The 16750-nt window shown below is 39.1% G+C and overlaps 1 protein-coding gene across 2 annotated transcripts; it reads right to left on the bottom strand.

Moving 5' to 3' along the window:
- Window positions 1–1597: 1597 nt before the first annotated feature.
- Window positions 1598–11497, bottom strand: LOC144629486 (uncharacterized). Of its 2 annotated transcripts, none has more exons than XM_078487700.1 (8): window positions 11344–11497; window positions 9389–9448; window positions 8938–9031; window positions 7149–7350; window positions 5634–6217; window positions 4389–4584; window positions 2938–3704; window positions 1598–2438 (listed from the first exon to the last, which is right to left on the bottom strand). In XM_078487700.1, exons 2-8 carry the CDS (start codon window positions 9419–9421, stop codon window positions 1753–1755), a joined length of 2562 nt encoding a protein of 853 aa, XP_078343826.1. In that variant the 5' UTR covers window positions 9422–9448; window positions 11344–11497; the 3' UTR covers window positions 1598–1752. The 2 variants fall into 2 exon arrangements, with proteins under 2 accessions (XP_078343826.1, XP_078343827.1); XM_078487701.1 differs by having other exon boundaries at window positions 7149–7215.
- Between the last annotated feature and the right edge of the window lie 5253 nt (window positions 11498–16750).

Raw genomic sequence — 16750 nt, 5'->3', positions numbered from 1 at the left:
CCTCCCCCCCCCCCCAACCCACCCCCTGGATCTGCCCCTGTTGCAAGTTGCGAACTAACATTATTGAGAACATTCGACACCCCTGCAACTTGCCATGGTTTTTCAGTCAGCGTTGAGTTCCCGGGGGGGGGGCACTCCCCTATATGGCCTATACGGGGACGTGCCGCTGGATAGGGTATGGTTTTTGACTCCTCCGGTCCTGAACAGGGTATATAATTTCAAGCTCTTTGTCCTAAACATAGCCTCCCGCGCAGTCGTTCTTAGGGGCGATCGTGTTTCACTCCTCCCCACGTGGGGAGAGGTGAAACACGATCGCCCCTAAGAACGACTGCGTGGGAGGCTATCCTAAACAGGGCCTGAAGCTGTCCTAGACAGGGTATGGCTGCAAGACTGTCGTCCATGTATTTACATTGTTTTCGCTTTCGCTTCAATAAAAAGCATTATTTTATTCGGTGGGATAGGTGTTTTTGCATTTCAATACTTCAAAGATCGCGTATGGGACGCAATCACAATAAAGCGTAAATGATTGTTGATGTTGTCCTTTGTCCTAAATAGGGTCTTAGAATAGGGGGTGTTGTCCTACACAGGGTAGGCATTTTAAGTTTTTATTGTCCTAAACAGGGTCAGGGTTTCAAACCTCCAGCGGCACCCCTATACCTAACTTAGGTCAAGTACCCCCCTCCCCCCGGGGGTTGAGTTGCAAATTGCAAGGACAATTGCCAAGGATGCGCAATGCAACACTACGGAATCACAGTACTGACGGTACAGGGTGTTGACCTAGGTAAAGATCCTTATTTGTTATGTGGCGAAAAGTACGTACAAACCAACACAAAAAAGGGTAAGCAAAATATTTTATTAACAACATTTTACAAACAACAGTCTAAAAAATTAACCTAAGGAAACCCAGTTATTTCATAAAATTATGAATATTCAAGTGCTGTGAATTGGCAGTTGGTACAATAATAATAACAAAATTCGAGAAACTAGCCATGGTCAACTTAGCGCCTAATTTGTCCTTCATATTGTTGACAGCTCCATCACGGTTTTGATAGCCATCTTGACGGGTAGGTAACACCGTCAGAAATTACAGCATTTAGTATTGGAACTCGATTTTAAATATACAATACTAGTTTTTGTTTCTCGTTAACCGGGGCAATAAATAAATAACTCCCATTCCGACTTCCAGATATTATTGAACGATAATGCCATTGGCTGAGAAGTGATCATCACATTATCAACAAAGCCCCCTTACCCAGACCCCCTTCCTTCTAAGCTCAATTTCTAGTTGTTTTGCGAGTAGAAGCACAAGTTTCTGGATTCCCAAAATGGCCAAAAAAAATTTAAGCCGACCCCCTCCCCTTCCCTTTCTTTGAGAGTCCATTTTACTCGGTCATGCAACTGTTCATTTCTTATGCAATCTCTCAGAAAAGGCCTTCAGCACTACAATATTCTGTTGACTAATGCTAGCTGTGGTTCTCAAAAATGTTCCAAAATCAGTGGCAGATCCAGACCTTTGGTTAAGTGGGGTGGGGGGGGGGGCAATCATCCAGACCCATAGAATAAAAAAGGGGGTCGCTCTTCGGGCCTCAGTTTGGTCTAAAAATAAGGTGGGGCCCAGGCCCCTCCCCTAGAACTGCCACTGAAAATTGACATTATTACAACAGCCTCAGCTAAAACTAGTTGATAGATCACCCTTGTCTAATGTTTTTAAAAAAATAACTACCTATTCTTAGGAATGTATTATTTTCACTATCATGAAACAGCAACAGTCCCCAAACTTTTAAATCCACTTTCACCATCTTTCTTCACCTGAATACTTGCTTTCAAGTTCAATGCAGAATTCACTTTAGAGAGGTATTTGTAAACGGATGTTAAAAAGAAAAAGTTCTTGGGGGGTATCTCGTGACTCCTGGGAACAGTATTAGCAAAAATCCTTTGATCCATAGAGCCAGTTAGTTCAAATTTATAAGTGCGATCAGTACATACATTCGCCACTTCCAGCGCAAAAGAGAACGTTCCATAATTCCGTCTTAAGAATAAAAGACAGTTTGAGTCCAAGTCTTTTACAATTGTCTCTGATCCAAACATTTTACGTGGGACACCATTCTCAAACAGAACTCCTCCCTTTGTAACGTCCGTAGTTTTCTCTTTGGCACATCCACACAGTTTGATATCAACAGATTTGTCTACACATGGCTCAAACTTGCTATACCTTGTCTGCCGTATAAAACTTAGAAAAAACACTCTTTGTTTTGGTTGAGCATATTGTTTCATAGAGACTTTATATACTTCGTCCTCTTCATATCCGTTTGGAGGGACCACGTGTATGTCCATGGTGGTCATAATGTACTCTCCTTGGAAACGTTTGACGACATTTGTAAAGGTTTTCCCAACTAAGCGCTCACAGTTACCATACCCAGATTTTGCATCAGAATTACCTGTAAGAATGAAAAGCAAAGGATAAAACAAAACTGTCCGCCCTTTATTTTTTTTTTTGGGGGTTTGGGGGTGGGATTTTATTTTTTTTTTAAAAAAAAAAAAAAAAAAAAAAAAAAAAAAAAAAAAAACCAAAGGGGGGGGGGGGGGGGGCGAAATTTCCCCAAAGGGGCGTATCGAGGCGGGCGCTTAATCGAATAAGGACGTAAAAAGTGAGACCAAACATCCTTCCTTTAATAAACCCTAAAAGAAGTCCAGGAGCGTATCTCAAGATAGAGTCTGTTCTCTATTTTTTGGGAAAAAAAGCATTTTTAAGACATTTCTGCTACAGAGCGCTGTTAAAGTCTCACACGCAAAATATTGACTGCAGCAAAAAAGTCTCAGTCTCGGTTTTAAACAAGGGTCTCAGCATCTCGGCAAGTCTCAGATTTTACCATTCTCTGTACCATTTCCTGTTTATTGGAAGTAAGCAAGGCACCAACAACAATAACTTTATCTTACCTCCCAAATACTGCTTTTGTATTGCATCATTCATGAATCCAATTGCAAACTCTGCTAGCCATTTGTGATTATCAGCATTGTCCTTGATATGACCTTCTTCATCAAAGCCCTCGCACTTGCATCTGGTCAGCGGAAGCATATACAAGTCTGCGCAAGTGCGGTTGGGTGGTATCACTGAGAAAATACCTGTTTCCGAATAATCCTGGGAGTTAATTTTCTCAGGGTTGTGCAAACTCATGAGCGCTTTGTGCACATCAAGAAGCATGAAGAGTCGCTTTTGGTTTGTAACCAAGGCAGATGATCTTTCTGGGCCCAGTTTTTCTTTGACGCCATCTGGCACAATCATGAAAAATGTTGGGTCAAATAGCTCTCTCCTACCTTCTTCAGTGTAACTGAATGGAGCCATTTTGTGGCCATGGTCTGAAAATATCATAGTGAGGGTGTTAGAAAAGCCTGCCAAGTCGACGAAGAACTTTGCTAAGTTTGCATCCATGTTAATCATCCGTTTTCCAGTCATTTCATGGCCGGTGTTGAAATGCATGTACGACAGCAATGGTTTGGCTTTTTCGTCATTTTCCAGTGCAGTGTACACCTTCGTGATGTAGTCCATGAAGTACCAACTAAAGAATCGTCCATTATAGCAGACTTTTGCAGGGGAATCGTAGTGGTTTGTTCTGCTGTACTTTTTCAGCACTGTACAGGAAAAATGTGTCAAGCCATAGTGGTCCATTTTTTTATTAAGCAACTTTTCTTGTAATTCCTTCCACCTGAAAAGAAATGCAGATGATAATCTCAAATGCACTTATGGGGCGGTGTCATGGCTGAGTTAAGTTTATTTTGTTTTAGTTTTGTCAAACACTCGCTATGAAACTTACTGTTTGCAAAGAATTACTTCTTTGGATCTAAATGGGAAAACCATAGCTTCATTGCAACCAAATGTGTCTCCCGGCATTATATTAAGAGTTACAAGCAAACAAGATTAACTTTGAAAACTGTTTAGCCCAACAATATGTCAAAAACCCATATCACAATCCATTTCAATCTTCTCCTTTAGGCCATCCATACCTTCTTCCTTGATTGGAAAATGAATCTGATCTTGTTCTCTACTGTCCTTTCTTTCATTGTTTCAGAATTCAGAAACAATACTACATACGAGTCCAAAAAACAAAGTTAACTTTATTTGTCTTCAGGGTATTATCTGTGTTCACTGCTAGGATCAAGACACTACAAAGTCACTAACTGCAATAACAAATTATAACGTTGCAAAGCCGACCAAACCCATGTGTCACTGATGAGATTACTATACTATCACAATAGTATCAAGTGCTACTACTGCCAATAGTCTTGCAATAGTAATTCAACCATGGCAATACTATTGCAATAGGCAAAAATAATTTAATGACCTCAATAGTCACCCTTAGTCCCTACTATAACTGCGACAGCAAACTCACCTTGATTTGAATTCTGAATCTGAACTAGGCACTGCTCTTCTCTGAATGTCTGTCAAGGCACTTCCCCAAATATCGTACCAACAAAGGTCCTCTTGAAAGAGGGTCTGGTAGCCCCACTTCTGGAAGGTCCCATACAACACCTCTGTGCCTAAGGGAGCCTTTGTGTTCTCTCCTGAGGCACTGATTTCATTGTCATCTGAAAAAATGAAACAAACATCACTGTCTATTAAATTGTAGAACTTAGAACTGCACAACTCCCATTCCATATGCAAGAAAGCTCTTGCAGCTCTGGTATCTAGTTTCCTAAGTTTTTTTAAGGATCATGCTCCAAAGTCACTCAGCTTTTGTGATGCTACCAATCCCTCTGTGATCCCTTATAACACAACAGTGGTGGATCTAGGGAGGGGCCCGGTCCCCCACTTTATTTTTGACCAAAAAGAGGCCCATATGGCCTATACCCCCCCCCCCCCCCCCCCCAAAAAAAAAAACATTTTTACCTGGCTAATTGAAATCTAGGCTAAGTTAGAATTTAGCCAATGCTGGTCAGTGGTGATGATGGGGCTACACCCCATAAAACGACATAATGGGGAAGTCGCAGGGCTTACATATTTGTTGTTCTAGCTGTGCGAGGTTGTGCAGCTGTTTTGTGCTCCGAAACGTGACTGTGTTGTGCGGTTTGCTCCATCACCCTCCCTCCCTCATTGGTAGACTTGGTAAGTATGTGGGTTGGCAAGTACCTCTGATGATCTTTTCTGTGTGACGGTGCCTGGTGGTGGTTTCCACTCTCAGGTTGCCATGGATACTAGACTTGTGTGCCCTGCTTGAGTCTCATATTTTGCCTTTACCCCCCGCCCCCCGGGGGACTCTCATATGAAAGGGGTGGGGATGCTTGTAGGGAAGTTTGAAAAGAACCCCTAAAAGAGACCAATCTGGGCATGGCTCAAGCTTTTTGTAACTCCCAAAAGATAACACAATACTTAAAACAGAATTTATATTTGTATATTTCTTCGTGTGCAACCCTAAACAAGACCTTGATGGCTACAAAATATTGGTGTTTTGCCCAGAACACCCTAATGTACGTGAGACCAAAAATCCAAAATTTACACCTGTAAGCGAGACAACGAGCATCCCCGCCCCTTTCATATGGGAGTCCCTCTCTCCCCCGGGGGGCACCACCACCCCTTTTAAAGGCACCTTCCCTAAGCTAATCAATTGGTGACGAATTTCAAAGTATACTAAGCTTACCTTTGAGAACACCAGAGAAGAACGGCCTCAAGTTCTCAAAAGTCTGCTGACCAATACTCTGATCAAGTTCAAAGTCTAGGGCGGTGGCCTTTATGTCGGGATCTGCCGTAATCTTTTGAAGAGCCTTGACAGCTCTTGGAAGAGATCGATAGAAATGCGGTCTGGATATCGAGTCCAGCATAATCACGTTTATATTAATAGCAGTTCTACTTTTGCCATCTTCGACTTTCTTGAATGTGGGTGGAAAGGAGAGCGGTTGTGTATTACTTCCACATCTTAAGAACAGAAAACTGAATCCCTTTTCCAGGTTTGTATTTATGGCCTCCTGTACTGCAGCAGTTAATGTATCCTTTGGTAAAGACTTCCAGTCACTCACGGCTTTACCAAGTTCTGGATTGACACAACCTATTTGAATGTCTGATGATCCACAGACTTTAGCGTCACATGACAGTTTATTACCCTCTGACTTTGATACTTGGAATGTACAGATGTCTGGGTAACGAGTCTCGTCACATTTTGGTTCTGGAACCTGTCCTATGGATCCATAATGTCTTTGAATTTGCTCAGCTCCAGATTTGTCTGGCCTAAAAGAGAAGTTGAAGATAAATAAAAGAAGTGTAAATATATTTCAAACTATCAATGCATTGTGATTGGGAGTGTTCCAATAGCGATGCATCAACCAAAACTTCTACTATCAATAACAATTGTGGTAGTTTGTCAAATTGATTGAAAAATGCCTCTATTTTTCTCCACTGTCTTTTTTTTTTCATTTTTTTAGAATCCAGGAACAATACCATATTACAAGTCCAAAAAATAAATTTTATTTGCCTCCAGGGTCTTATCTGTGTTCAAAATGTGCTGGTTCAAATAATTTTTTATCTCCACCCCTCTAATAAATTTATTGCAATACTATCACAACAGTATTACACTATCACAATAGTATTGCAATAGTAATTCAACTATCACAATAGGCAAACTGATCTCAAGAGTCACCCTTATGAATTATTTCACGATTTTGAGGTGCGCATATTTCGCAACACTTTAATTTTGCGATTTTGCGAAAATGTTGCATTTTGAATCACTTTAATTTCGCGTTTTTGAGTAAAACACGATTTACATTTCCTTGGCAATATTATTAAAAATGCCCTTAAATAAATAAAGCAACTCCATCAAAGGAACAATTACGTCAAAATTAACAAAAACGCAAGAGTGGGACTAAATCTCGGCAATAGCAACAACTATTTACAGAGCAGTTCTCACAATGTCTACAAGTAGGTCATGCTTGTCCAATTGACGACAACATCAATTTATATTGAAAATTCCTTTCTCTGGTGGTACTAAACATATTGTTTTTGATTATTGACGTTATGTGAGTCACTTAATTTTTGCGTCATGTTATGTTCACGACACTTATTGTTCACATCACTTCAATTTCATGATTTTTTTGGAATTATCGCGAAATTCGCAAAATTAACGTGTCACGAAAAATTTCATGTAATAAGGTAGCTTGTTTACCTGTGAGGAATGCACTTTTTTTCTGGTTGTGATGCTGAAGATTTGTTGTTACTAGAAGCATTCTGAGCTGGAATGATAGAAGGAGTACTCTGAGTGACTACAGTAGCAGAAAGTGTACTCTGAGTGATTATAGTATAAGTATTCTGAGTGATTACGGAAGCATTCTGTTGATACTGGTGACGAACAGTAGGGCTAGGATCATCTGAAAAACAAGTGATTTTTTGTTATTTTAAAGCAAAACACAAAAATATGAACCCAACAAAAAAGTACTGTAAATTTCCGAAAGTTATGACCCTCAAAGTAGCGGCCATCCGAAAGTGGCCGTAAAATGATACAGTAGTTGTTAGCAAAACCGGTAAATTTGACCAATTATATCACATATTTATGCTGTTTCCATAAATGCTCCAAAGGGCAGGGATGTTGCAAAGATCTGGCTGCCCACTAATCTCACCAGCTAAAAGAGCTTATCACCAGCTGAAATTTCTTTAGCAAACAAAGACGTCTTGGGGGCAATTTGGAAGGTGCACAGGCCAAAAAAAACAAAAACAGCTGGGGCTGTTAATGAGTCTGCTTGGGTTTTTCTTAGCTACATCCCTACAAAGGGTATACTCAACATCCAACACCACTCTCTGGTTTTTCAGCCTCCTTGGTGAAATTAATAATAATAATAATAAATTAATAATAAAGAATATTATAACAGTCAACTCTCGCCTTGCAGACACCCCGCTATTGAGGACACTTGCTATTACAGACAAAATCTAGATCCCTGGCGAAAGCTAGAGGTTTGACTGAAAATGACTCCCGCTATTACAGACACTTTCAAGGTACCAACATGACAGTTTTTATTGTTTTGACTCTTGAAAAAGCGGACACCATGAACTTCTCATATAACATTATTACGTAAAACTGCAGTCAGACGTTTGTTGTTGGTAAAATTAAAAGGCTTCTGGATTATTTAGTTTTGCATAAATTCCTTCAGTAACTGTACAAAAGACTTTGCTTTTTCACTTCAGCATAGCCTTTTCCCGCCAGACTCCTCCAGCCCTCACCCTCCATTCACAACGACAGCTTGGCAGTTTCATGACTGTTAATAAGTTTGTCATAGTCTATATTATTTAAACGTATGTTAACGGCACTTTTTTCCCTCACAACAAGCTACAGTCGAAGCTCTCGTAAGCAGACACCCTTGGAACGTGAAAAAAGTGTCTACAACTGGAGCTGGCTGCTTACACTAGAGGTGTAGGGGATAGATGGCCGCTTACGGGAGCTTGCCCAGGTAACATAATGCTAATATGCATGTAAGTGGTGTTTCAAAATGTAACCGGACGTGGATGTAGTTACTGTAAAATCATTGTGATGAACGGTGATGTGCAGTTGATTGATAAAAACAAGATACAGAGGTTTTTAATAGGATTTTCTTTGGGGTGTCAGTTTACGGGAGCTTAAAAACAAAGATGAAGTCTAAGTCGTAATCCCCAAAACTGTCTGCGGCTGCTTACGGGAATGTCCGCTTATGAGAATGTAAAAATACAGAGTTTGAAGTTAAAACGGGGTTTCAAACGTGGCGGCCATTAGTAGAGCTGTCCGCTTATGAGAGTGTCCGTTAAGAGGGCTTCGACTGTATTATGGACCCTCGCTATTATGGACACAAAACGACCCCCGGAGCATGTCCGCTATAACGAGAGTTGACTGTATCAGTTCTTGACAGAGAACATGCATGCTCATAACTTTGAAAAACATGTGAGCAAACTAACCCTTTGCTTCAAAATTCAGTCTCCCATGTACCTACCTAGATATTTTTGAACAATCGGAACTAAAGGCACAAACTGCAGCTGTACAGCAATTCCAAGAACTAACAACACTACTAGTATGGATAGAAGAATCTGAAAGAAATATAAAAACAACCATTACTTTCAGTTAACCAGGAAAAGGATTGTTTGCTTCATTTTATTTCCAGTAAGACATTGAAACACCAAATGTGATTCATGTTCTTACACTTTTCTTTACCACCATTTACACTATACCCAACTTTTTTTGCATTTCTGACACAAGTAACTCATTATCTGACCACGGTAAAATACCTAAAAAATAGATCTATCGAGTAGAAAATTTTGGCGCAAACATCCTTAACATTTATCCCCACTGACGTTTTAAGCAAAAGAGAAACTTCTTACAGTCAATATATTGACAAGATCTAGCCACAAAATAAAATTAATATTTCTATTACAAACACAACTTACCAAACGCCTCCCAAATCGTGGTGATGCAGCCATTCTAAAGCAGTTTGATACACTTAAGACCTAAGGTGTAGAATAACTAGATAATCAGCTCCTTTTAAAGCTGTTTTAGGACAAATCAATAGAACAGTCTGTTATTTCATGCAAGCAAAATTTTTATATTCAATGTAATATCCATCCAGCCATCTCCTTAGAAAGTCTATAGTAAGCCCCTCCATTCATTGACTGCGTATTATTAAGTCTTCTGTCCTTTCATGAGCCCAAATTTACTAAGAACATTATCTGTTTCTTGAAGATCTCAGTTTTCCTTGAGCTTTACTCTCGGAAAACTGTTTGCTTCTCAGAACAGATCATGTCTGCGGACAAATATATTAATGCATATTTTTGTGCCAAAATTGTCATGATGTAGCTACTTTAATAGCACTTCGGTTACCCTGTTTACGGTCAGCTCTCAATAATGGTAATGGCAACACGATATATTCTCTTAGGGCCCATTTACATGGAAAGAGGATGATCCTAGCACAAGGATCATCCTACTTTCATGTAAAATGGAATGATCCTAGTGCTAGGATCATCCTAGTACTAGGATCATCCGAGCGCCATATATTTTCAGCTTTCAGTTTACATGTGAAGGGTTGCATTTGGCCCTAACGCTAGGATCATCCTAGCGCTAGGATCATCCCTCATCTCAGATAGGATGATCCTAGCGCTAGGATGATCCTAGCGTTAGGGCCAAATGCAACCCTTCACATGTAAACTAAAAGCTGAAAACGTATGGCGCTCGGATGATCCTAGTACTAGGATGATCCTAGCACTAGGATCATTCCATTTTACATGAAAGGAGAATGATCCTTGTGCTAGGATCATCCTCCTTCCATGTAAATGGGCCCTTAGTCTGCGGTCTGCAAATGTCAGACACCAATCACATTAAGATTTTGTGTGCCTGACTAAATGGGATTTTTTTCGCATTAAACTCAAACTGACTAGAGCTGTATCCTATTTACACCCTTTTTAGTTTTAACGCAAAAAAATTCCTTCACCGCGGAGTGAAATAAACAAACGCTCGGAGAGATAAGCTACCCTACATGTGACTGAGTACTGTTTGCATTGCCCGACAACAGAAAATTAAAGTTAAAATCTTCGCATCGAGATCCAGCAAAACCGCGCGCCCGTTTTGATCTTAAATCGTCGTGTTTGAAATGAATTTTCTCAATAACCACAAAATTGATAGCGAAAAAGCCACTCACTCCACAAAATACAGCTTGTTTGATTAAGCTCGTTCGCTTCGCAAAGTAAACATTGTCGTTTAGCACGCAAAGCCGCTTCGCTAAAGTTTACCAAAGACGAAAACGTATAAACCTTCGTTAGAAATGGCAATTCTAATGGAAAATACACGTGTATTGTAGTCGTATCCACCCATTCAAAGAAACAACAGTATGTATAATTTACATAAATTATAAAGAGACTAATATTGTTCAGCATGACGACCGAACAACCATGCCACATCACATTTATGAAATATCAGCGTTATAACTTAGAAGCTAACATTTATTAAAAGTCCGTCTTAAGTATAAACGCAATCGAAAACTTTAAATGCTTTTACAAATCTGAAATAACACTGTACTTCGATGTCCTGGTCGGCAAGTGTTTTCAACTTCCTTTGTTATAAATTCCGATCGTTTTCTTTTGTGCTTTTCGGCCGGCGTTTAGTTTTACATGACATGCCGAAAATTAAAGGCGACGCGCTAACAAGCGATCCAGGTTAAAAATAAGCGTTTTCAAAGCATAAAACTGCAGACAGGTAATAGTTTTGTTACCTGATCGAAGAATGAAATGGTCCGAGTTGTCATACATGTATTAAAGCATTTCAAAAGCGAAAACAAGCTATCTTACAGGTAACTTGCGTGTTTTTCCAAATACAACGCACATCAAGGCAAATTTGAACAAGTCTCACTTACAAAGCGCTCCTCGGATATTACAGCATTTGCTGCATCGGTCCAGTTGCAAGCAAACTTCGACTATCACTTTACTGTACTGCTTCTAGCACAAGTTTTAGCCAGTGTTTTGTTTTTTTCAGTTGAGAAGGAAAGAAGTACAACGTGACATGTTAACTGGCCATGTTGCGTAAACGACAAGTATACAAAGGATCATGGGTAATTAAAGCAAGCTCTTATTACACACCAAGTAAAATATTAATAGCAAACAGCTGTGACGATAAAAATAGTGAATTATTATTTCTTGTACAACTATAAACTAATTACTTAGAAAAATTGTGTATGGAGAGTTAAGGTTGCTGTGGATACATCTTGCAGGTTTGACAACTCAATATAATAAATGTCGAACGTGAGGATTAAAAGCCTTTGTTAATAATTAAACATGCTTTCGCACGATTACGTGTTCCGAGACTACCGCAAATTTTTAATAAATTTTTGCGGTATTACTTTTTATGATTTTTGCATTCTTTTCTTCGTGATCCGCGATTAAAAGTTACCGCTACTAAAAATTACCGCGAAATTTCTTTCCGGCAGGAATTTATTTCTTTGATTTTTTTTCAAGAATATCGTGGAGATAGCTCCGGGGGTAATGTATCAAGTGGAAAAGAACTTAGACCATTTAAAGAGCAGCCAACCACTCTAGAACAAAAGATTAACAATTAGTTTGTTAGTGGTTTCCCGTGGTTTGAAACTGACAGTTTTTTAATGTTATTTTCCAAGACATTTTCGCAGAGGTCTACAAATCCTTGGCACGCGCATGAGTCTCGCGCCACGTTCATTTTTTTTTCAAACTTTTATACACTTTGATTATTCAACTGATTATTCACTAGACGAAACGTCTTGGAAAAAACATAAAAAAAACAGTCAGCGTCATATAACAAACTAAGTCATCCCTTTACTAAAATTACACTATTTTTAAACAGATTGACACTTACTTTGAAACGTTTTAACATCCGCATGGCAGGGACATGGTGTTTGAACTGTATTTTTTTAATACGGTACTCAAATAAAAAATGTGTAATCTCATGGATAGTCCTTTTACTATCAATGGTAATTTCAATTGAAATAGACTTCCTCAATTAGAATATTTGAGTTGTCACTTATGAGAATTTAACAACAAGGGACCAGTTGGTACAAATTCCCAAAAGTGGTCGCGGTCGCTTAGGGAGATTTCAATTACAAAGTTTGAGTGATATTGGTCGTATAAACTGGAGCTGTCGCTTACCAGAATAGCCGCAGCAAACCAGACTCGTACCTAGTCGCTTCTCTTATTCGAGACTTGGTGAGTCTTGCGCACTTTTCCTTCCTCCTTCCCAACCGCCTTTGCGCGCGTCAATTGACGTTCCCAGACTCAGCGTTTTTTTTAAAGAATAAGTAGCGATGACTGGGTACGAGTCTGGCAGCAAACTGTGTTGTCGAAACACTACTGGCACAACTCGGTTATGACAAATGTCCTTTTGTATTAACTTTGCATTCTGCCTGTAAACGAGTAAGTCAAGATCACATTCATACTCTTGACAACGTTTTGGTCCAGTCCCCGGAAGGTAGCAGGACACCTCCCGCGCGGCGCGTAGCCATTGAGTAAAATCCCCACATCCCCACAAAAGCCCCCGTTACAGAGCGACCAGAAATTGCCTTATGTAAGGGAATCCGGTATCCGGCATCCAACATATTTTCGCCTTTGGAATCCGGAATCCAGGTCTATGGAATCCAGAATCCAGGCCAATGAAATCCGGAATCCAACCCTTGCGGAATCTGGAATCTAGTATCAGAATACTACAAATCCGACGAAAGCTAACTCATTCCCCTACGCCTCCCTCACTACTATATATACTACCACCAAAAATCCTTGATATCTGACTTGCAAGGATTGTTATACAAAAAATCATGTAGCATGGCGGTCCGTGGTCTCTGTGCCTCCTGACAGGGAGCATGCTTAGGGCTTTTCACAAGTTGCTCGGCAACTTTTTGGCTACTTTTCATGATTCGAGCAACTTTTTCCCCTTCGAGCAACTTTTTTCCTCTCCTGCAACTTGTTGCATTTTGAGCAATTTCCAGACCTAAGATCTCCGAAAGTTATCTGAGTGTTGTTCAAAGGCAATACGAACGTTTCCGAAGATTTACAAAGTTTGCCGAAGACTTTCGAGGAACATCAGAAGACGTTTCAACTTTCGGCTCATGCTGCATTAAAACATTTCAAAACTCGTCAGCAAACATGACGTCATCGATATCTTCACGATTTTCCTCAGTTAAAGAAATCCTTGTTATTTAACAAATTTTCCCCTTAATATGTTATTTAGATACTTCTTTTGCTTCTTTTTCTCTTGATTAGAAGCAGCGTTTTGGATTTTTTGGAGCAACTTTCGAGCAACTTTTATTATCAGAAGCAACTTTTTTGGATTTTTGGAGCAACTTATGAGCAACGTTTTGAGAAATTACGGGCAACTTTTTGGTAAATCTCGAGCAACCTGTGGAAAGCCCTAAGCATGCTTTATTCTCGTCATGTTTCCTTTTTGACCCTTCTGTCTTTGATACAGTTTTATCCGGGCCATACGTAACACCTTCAATTGGTTGATAAGCGGTCTTCCCTGACTCGGATCGATACGAAAATCACATCAGATCCATCAGATATTGGTCTTTGATTAAAGTTTGATGTTGGAATATATTTTTTAGCAACGATAAAATCTTGAAGTTTACGCGAATAAGATTTCATGCAAAAGAGCTAATACAGTACCAATAACTTCAACTATGGTGTACTGCAAATACACCATCTGTGTGTTTGCTTTCGAATAAAACACAAAAATATATATCAAAAATATATATCAAACCGTACTTTTGGCGGTTTAATGGAAAATGGACCGAGACACAAACATTCGCGGCGTTACTTCAAAACAACACCAACGTGCACGTGTGTAGGCGAGGGTCTCAATGGGGTGGTGCCTTTTACGGTTAACGGCTAAAATTTTGGCTTTTTTACGGCTAACGGTTGATTTATTCCCGTTACGGTTAACAGAAGTTAAATATTAATTTCAATTGTTTTATAAAGTTAAAAATTAATTTCCATTGATGAAAAACATATTTTGGGCCTTGGACCATTCTTGGACGATGAATTGATCAATTCTGTTTTATTTATAGCTACTGATCGATTTATTACGGTTAACATAATTTACGGCTAACGGTTAAAAATTATTTCCAAATTTTACGCCTAATGGTTACATTTTTTTGGCTGTTTTACGGCTAACGGTTAACTCCATTGAGATCTCTAGAAACGGCCGGCCTCAAAATGCCTCAAAATACGCATAAATCAATTTATCTGATTACACAATAAATATGTACACAACAGAAACGTGAGATAGGTTGTCCGGTTGTAATTTGGTTTCGAGTGAATTCAAACGACAACACACGTAAAGTTTTCTTAAGTTGTAACACAACAAGATTCAAGATGCAAGATTAAACAACGACTAACTGCGTAGCGACCAAGCTTTATAAGCACATAGGCTGCTGAACGAATGTGATTGGTCTATGAGGTAACATGACATATCGTTGTAAAATGCTGCAAATTCCTATTTTTTTTTTGTTTACTTTTGGAGTTGCAGAGTGGGCTGAAACCATCCTCCCTCCTCTCTTACTGCTGTAGCGCCATAAATAAAAAATAATTATAATTCCAAAGTACCAGCAACACTACACATCAACCCAAACTCCATGTAAGTGAAGAAACAGTTGTAGAACTCTTAATCAAAGTCTCTTCGAGATACCGACTTTTTTTGCATGAAGTATGAGTCGAAGGTTTATCCTGAGCATTGTTCTTCGAACTTATCATTACAGTTGCTTTGTAGTTTAGTTCAGTTAACAATTTCCTATCTTCGCGGAGGAAATGCAGCCATATATATTTATACACATATTCCTCAACATTACACAAATAAACAGTACAATTTCACCGAGATGTGACAATTCTATACTTTAAAATTGCAAGGACCTTTCTAGGCAGTCGATTACGGCAGCGAAATTAGCAAATGAAACAGCAAAATATGCGTTCGACGCTTTGTTTTTGCGACGCCATATTTGAATTGTTATAGGTAGACCGCTGTTCAATGTGTTCAAGGCCGTATCGTTACAATTGCTCCACGAAAAAGCACGAAAAAAATACAGATATTTCCGACTACTGTCGGAGAAAACATTGCGCATATAATTGCGGCGTAAACAAATTCGGTCGGATATCAAGACAGCTTCTTCGTGGGCTTAGGAAGGATTAAACAAAAGCCATATACAGTATACAGTGAATGCTTTCGAATTATATTTGAAGATGAAATACGAAAGAATTTTGCTGTCTTTGACTGAAATTCCACTCGAACTGCGTAGACACGGTCGCATGTTGTAAAGCCGATTCATGCAACATTGCTGTCAATGCTAGGTCACGTCCCTAACGACCTAGGCTGATGACGAAATAGAATGGCGCTTGTAGCGACCAAATTTGGCCTAATTTTTAACCGCTCCTAAGCTAAAAGAAGCCCCAATCTCTTAAATTTGTTTTAACTTCAATAATATCTTTGAAAAGAGCGAGTTTTTTGGTATGGTTTATTTTTGACGTTTGTAATTTTTAAACGATGTAAGTGCTAGTGATTATTTATTCGTGTTTTAGCGTTAGTTACGCAATCCATTGTTTGTGCGACGCTTTTTATAGATCGCCTTTCAGACACACGTGCGTTGAGATAAGAAAGCTGACATGTCACTTTTAAAATTGTAATTATATAGCTGTCAGTAAATCCTATATTGTCAGCGCAGCTATTTTTCCTTAATTTCTGAGAACTGTCCAATTTGGGATTAAATTTGGATAGTTTCAATTAGGACTTTCAGGTAAAATGTACAAACTGTCCAATTTAAGAAAAATTGGACAGTTTTGTCTCAGCCAATCAAATCAAAGAAAAAACAACATGTGACGGATATTAGCCAATTAGCACAAAGCATAGCGTCAGCCCTGTAAACTTGTCGCATTGTTTTTCGACAATGGCGGAATTTTATAAGGCAAGTTTGCTACGTTTTTCCATTTTTTTGAGCTTTTCAGCAATAGTAACAACAAAGGGAAATTTTCTACGTTGTCAGAAGAGGAGCTAGCTACACTTCCCGTTCTGGACATAAGTTTATTGTTTATGCTGGATTGACTGACTACAAGCTATATAATTAATATGTAACCGGACTACATGCTTGTCCAATTTAGAAATAATTAGATTCAAAAAATTCCTCTGACAGCCAAATTGGACTCGGCCTACGGCCTCGTCCAATTTTGGCTGCCCTCGGATTTTTTTTTCATCAAATTATTTCCAAATTGGACAGCATGTAGTCCAATTACGTATACTTATATAACTTTGTAAAT

This window comes from Oculina patagonica, chromosome 11 (genome assembly GCF_052425735.1).
Source record: "Oculina patagonica isolate OP01 chromosome 11, crgOcupat, whole genome shotgun sequence".
NCBI lineage: Eukaryota > Metazoa > Cnidaria > Anthozoa > Scleractinia > Oculinidae > Oculina > Oculina patagonica.
This window is presented reverse-complemented; position numbering and strand designations above follow the sequence as displayed.

What these genes read in the sequence shown, in the direction of transcription:
- LOC144629486 (XM_078487700.1), bottom strand. Translation starts at nt 9,421, where the DNA reads ATGGCTGCATCACCACGATTTGGGAGGCGTTTG. An exon ending in CACGATTTGGGAGGCGTTTG is followed by an intron (nt 9,032 to 9,388) that starts GTAAGTTGTGTT and finishes TATTTCTTTCAG; the next exon opens with ATTCTTCTATCCATACTAGT. An exon ending in ACAAAAGCAGTATTTGGGAG is followed by an intron (nt 2,439 to 2,937) that starts GTAAGATAAAGT and finishes TCATTCTTACAG; the next exon opens with GTAATTCTGATGCAAAATCT.